Source organism: Penaeus chinensis, chromosome 22 (assembly GCF_019202785.1).
Source record: "Penaeus chinensis breed Huanghai No. 1 chromosome 22, ASM1920278v2, whole genome shotgun sequence".
NCBI classification, from domain to species: domain Eukaryota; kingdom Metazoa; phylum Arthropoda; class Malacostraca; order Decapoda; family Penaeidae; genus Penaeus; species Penaeus chinensis.
In genome coordinates, this window is record NC_061840.1 from 19,962,191 (window position 1) to 19,967,190 (window position 5,000).

The 5,000-nt window shown below is 36.4% G+C and overlaps 1 protein-coding gene across 1 annotated transcript in view; it reads right to left on the reverse strand.

The window, feature by feature from the left end:
* Window positions 1-5,000, reverse strand: part of LOC125036985 (phenylacetaldehyde reductase-like) — a gene marked incomplete at its 5' end in the record, with an annotated part of 23,020 nt that overhangs the window by 15,603 nt on the left and 2,417 nt on the right. Inside the window, 3 exons of the mRNA XM_047629946.1 lie at window positions 771-958; window positions 1,672-1,809; window positions 3,313-3,506. Of these exons, the coding sequence (XP_047485902.1) occupies window positions 771-958; window positions 1,672-1,809; window positions 3,313-3,506 (520 nt within the window). The remainder of the gene's footprint in view (window positions 1-770; window positions 959-1,671; window positions 1,810-3,312; window positions 3,507-5,000) is intronic.

Here is a 5,000-nt window from a genome sequence, read left to right on the forward strand (position 1 = left end):
TATATATATATATATATATATATATATATATATATATATATATATATATATATATATATATATATATATATATATATATATATATTATATATATATATATATATATATATATATATATATATATATATATATATATATATATATATATATATATATATATATATATATATATATATATATATATATATATATATATATATATATATATATATATATATATATATATATATATATATATATATATATATATATATATATATATATATATATATATATATATATATATATATATATATATATATATATATATATATATATATATATATATATATATATATATATATATATATATATATATATATATATATATATATATATATATATATATATATATATATATATATATATATATATATATATATATTATATATCTATATATATATATCTATATATATATATATATATATATATTATATATATATATATATATATATATATATATATATATATATATATATATATATATATATATATATATTATATATCTATATAATATTATATAATTATAGATCTATATATCTATACATCTTTATACCTACACGCTTCCATATCTATATATTTTTATAGCTAAACATCTATACCCATATATCTATAAAAAAAAAAAAAAATCTACCTCTACACAAAGAATTATATTCAACTCCCCCACCCCCCACCCCTACCCCAACCCCAACCCCAACCCCAACCCACCACATCCCTCCTCCTCTTCTCACCTTCACGTGAGCCTTCGCCACGTCGCGCACGTCACAGATGGGGAACTGAACACGTGCCACTCCAGGATAGGCTCTGTTGACGATCTGTGCCATGAAGTTGACCGATGTGGCACTCTTGTGGGCCTCAAGCAGGGGAGGGCCGAGGACGAAGGTTGGGTTGATGACTGTCAGCTCGAATTTCTGGTCGTCTGGTTAAATGGGGGGGGGGGGGGGGGGGAGAAGGGGGGAGAGGGGGGTGTTAGTTGGTTCTGGGAGGTGGGTGAGAGAAAGAGAGAGAGAGAGAGAGAGAGAGGGAGAGAGAGAGGGAGAGGGAGAGGAAGAGAGAGAGGGAGAGAGGGAGGGGGAAAGAGAGAAAGATATATAGATAGATGGATAGATAGGTAGATAGATAAATAGATAGATGGAGAATGAGAAAGAGAAAGAGAGAGAGAGAGAGAGAGAGAGAGAGAGAGAGAGAGAGAGAGAGAGAGAGAGAGAGAGAGAGAGAGAGAGAGAGAGAGAGAAAGAGAGAGAGAGAGAACAAAATGCAATTCCTCTATGATATCTAAAAACCTTAGAAAAACATTAAAAATCCTTCCCTGACACCAGGACACTTAAATGAAAGTAGATAAATAGACAAATTAAAGCTTCCCTTCATCAGGCAGTTAATTCACAATATAATTTATATATATATATATATACCCCCCAAAAATGGTCTTTTTAAAAACCTAAGAAAAGAGAAAAGGAAACAAAGGGGAAAAAAAAGCCTCTGGTAGTTCCTTCCTTCAAAATATCACCCCCAAACCTCTCTCACTCACACACTCCCTCCCTCTTCTTCTCCCTCCCTCTTTCCTTCCCTCCCTCCCACCCTCCCTCATTCTCCCTCTCCCTCCCTCCCTCCTTCCCTCTCCCTCTCCCTCACCTGGCAGCTCCTTGACGAAATCCCAGGCCGCTTTCTCCGCCACGACCTTCGACTTCGTGTAGGCGTCGATGGTCGTGCTCTCAGCGTCCGTCCAGTCCTCCTCTGTGTAGGTCTTCTCGGCGTCTGGCGCGGGCTCTCCTGTAGGGGTGGAGGGGGGGGTGAGTGGGGGGTGTTGGGGTGTTTGGGGGGAGGGGTGTTTGGGGGAGGGGGAGGGTGTTTGGGGTGTGTAGGGGGGTGTTGGGGTGTGTGTGGGGGTGTTAGGGTGTGGGGGGAGGGGGAGGGGGAGGGTGTGTAGGGGTGTTGGGGTGTGGGGGGAGGGGGAGGGTGTGTGGGGGGAGGGGGAGGGGTGTTTGGGGGAGGGGGAGGGGGAGGGTGTGTTGGGGTGTGTGGGAGATGGGGAAGAGTGTGGGTGTTGGGGAGGAGAGTTTAGGTGTTGGGGAGGAGTGTAGGGAGAGAGTGTAGGTGTGGGGGGAAGAGTATGTATATGTGGGGGTGAGAGGGGAATTGGGAATGTGGGAATTTTAAGTGTGTGGGACTCGGGCTGTGGGGGAATTATGTGTGGGGGAGATTGGGAGGGAGAGGGCGCGTATTTAATTTGTGGGGGGGGGGGGGGAGGGTGTACAAAGAGGTGTAGAGTGGGAAAGACGATAGATGTGTAGTGTGTGTGTTTGTCTGCCTGATGTTATATATTATTACAATAAATACACTAAACATTTTTCTATTAATCATTCGTTTCTAATCATATTTTTTTGCTTTTATATCTAAGATAAATAATTAATTTTGGTGTATGCAGTAATTTAATCTAAGTGAAATTATATAAATCATATATATAAAAATATTATAAACGTATAACTCTAATTAATCACATATGTGCCAAAAAAATAAATTCCAATTTCCTTTCAAATTTTTTTTTTTTTTTTTTATTACCTCAGAACGGATAATCGGAAACATAAAACTATAAATCACATTTTCATTCGTTGCACGGTAATCCTCAATTAAATATATATCCCTCATCAAAAAAATATATATATTACCATTATCATATTTGTCAAAAAATACAACAACGGATACAGTACATTTGAGGAAATGACTAGATACATATAATCATTTCCTTTCTTAATTAATAAAACTGAAGTATGATTTTATTCACACCAATCATGCACTAATAATGAAACATATTACTTACTTCTCTCCGTACGTCTACATATTTACAAAGAAAACAACAACAACTAGGTAGCATTTTAGTTGATTAAGAAGGGAACTACAGACTAGCGAAAGCAACATTGCAGAGTAAGTAGAGGAAATGTTGGGGTAAAGTTGCACAAATATTGCACAGTGACAGCCACATTGGGGAATTGGAGAAAAGAGTTAAGTGTACATGTGCGTATGTGTATGTATGTATATATATATAAGATAGATAGATATATATATATATATATATATGTCACATACACAGGGATCTACGCACCTATCTTACCTCCTTGTATACCAAAAAAGAAGAAAACCAAAAATGTCCTAAAATTTCCCCCCCTCCTCCTAACACCTGCCCCCTCCCTCCCTCCCCCTCTCAAAAAAAAACCTTCCCCCACCCACCCAAAAAAAAAAAAAAAAAAAAAAAAAAAAAAAAAAAAAAGTCTCTACCGAAAACCGCAGCGAAGGAGGACGTAACCACGACCCGCTTGACGGAGGCGGCGGCGTGGGCGGCGACAGCCTTCAGGACCTGTAGCGTGCCGTCCTTCGCCGTGTCCACGAGTCCTGCCTCCTCCGCCTGTTGGTTCACGAGGTCGGGGAATGGGCTGGCCACGTGGAGGACGCCCGTGCACCCTTCCACGGCCCTAGGGAGAACCAGAAGCTGCGGTTCAGGAACGCTTGTCGACAGTGTTTTGTTTTGAGGGACAATTTTGGGTTTAGGTCCGTTCTCCCCTTGTTTACAAAAACAAAAATGGGTGATATTTCCTCGTTTTTTTTAAATTAATGCCACGTTTCTCTTTTTTTTTCTCCCTGTTCTTCGGTCCTGTTTTATTTTGTCTTCTTCTTCTTCTCGGTCTTCCTTGGAGAAATTAAATAAAAATAAAAACAAATGGTTCTGTAAAAGGGTAGAAAATAATGCTGGCGGGTTGGGTTTGCAGAACAGCATTCAGATATCACAGCATGCACTTCGGGTACGCTACGAGGGAGATCGATAGATAGACAGATAAACAAGCCTGATAGATAGATAGATATACAGATAGATACAGAGATTGATAGATACTTTATACATAAAATTATTTTATATAAGGCATGTAAAGTAAGCAATGATACACACACACATACGTTTATACACACATATATACACACATCTATCTATCTATCTATCTATCTGTACATATATTGGAGATATAAAGGGAAGGAAATTGAGGGTTTGAGACAAACTGAAAAATCTAAATGTTGTTTCATAATTGACCTGTTTTTAGTAAATGGGAAATGGTAGAGAACAAAATATATAGGTAGTGTTGTAGAGTAAACAGTAGATAGGAAAAAAAAACTAATACAAAGAAATGAGAAAAGAATGTGAGAGAGACTATTGTAATAACAAAAAAGTTAGTTAATGATCTTGGAGCTTACAGTTAATGGAATAAATCTGAAAATCATAATGAACGTAGTAATTATCAAAACAAGGAAGAGGATGAGAAACATAATATAGAAAGAGCCATTTACAAAGCGAAAAAAAGAGAGAATAGAAACGTGTATTGAAGTGAAACTGTATATGATTACAATTAAAAAAAACAAGAAAAAAAAAAATAAACAAGAGAGAGAAAAAAAAAAAAAAAAAAAAAAAAAAAAAAAAAAAAAAAAAAAAAAAATATATATATATATATATATATATATATATATATATATATATATATATATATATATATATATATAACCTGATAGACACAGTATACATATAGCTCGCAGGCAACCACATACTCCACAAATCAGCAACTAGGCCACCTAAGGGAAAACATGCAAAGAAAATAACCTTAATAAAAAACACTAATAATAAAATGCAAATCGAGGCCACTAGAAAAAAAAAGAAGATAGATAAAGAGAGAGAGAGAGAGAGAGAGAGAGAGAGAGAGAGAGAGAGAGAGAGAGAGAGAGAAAGAAAGAAAGAAAGAAAGAAAGAAAGAAAGAGAGAGAGAGAGAGAGAGAGAGAGAGAGAGAGAGAGAGAGAGAGAGAGAGAGAGAGAGAGGGAGAGATAGAAAGAAAGAAAGAAAGAAAGAGAGAGAGAGAGTGAGAGAGAGAGAGAGAGAGAGAGAGAGAGAGAGAGAGAGAGAGAGAGAGAGAGAGAGAGAGAGAAAAG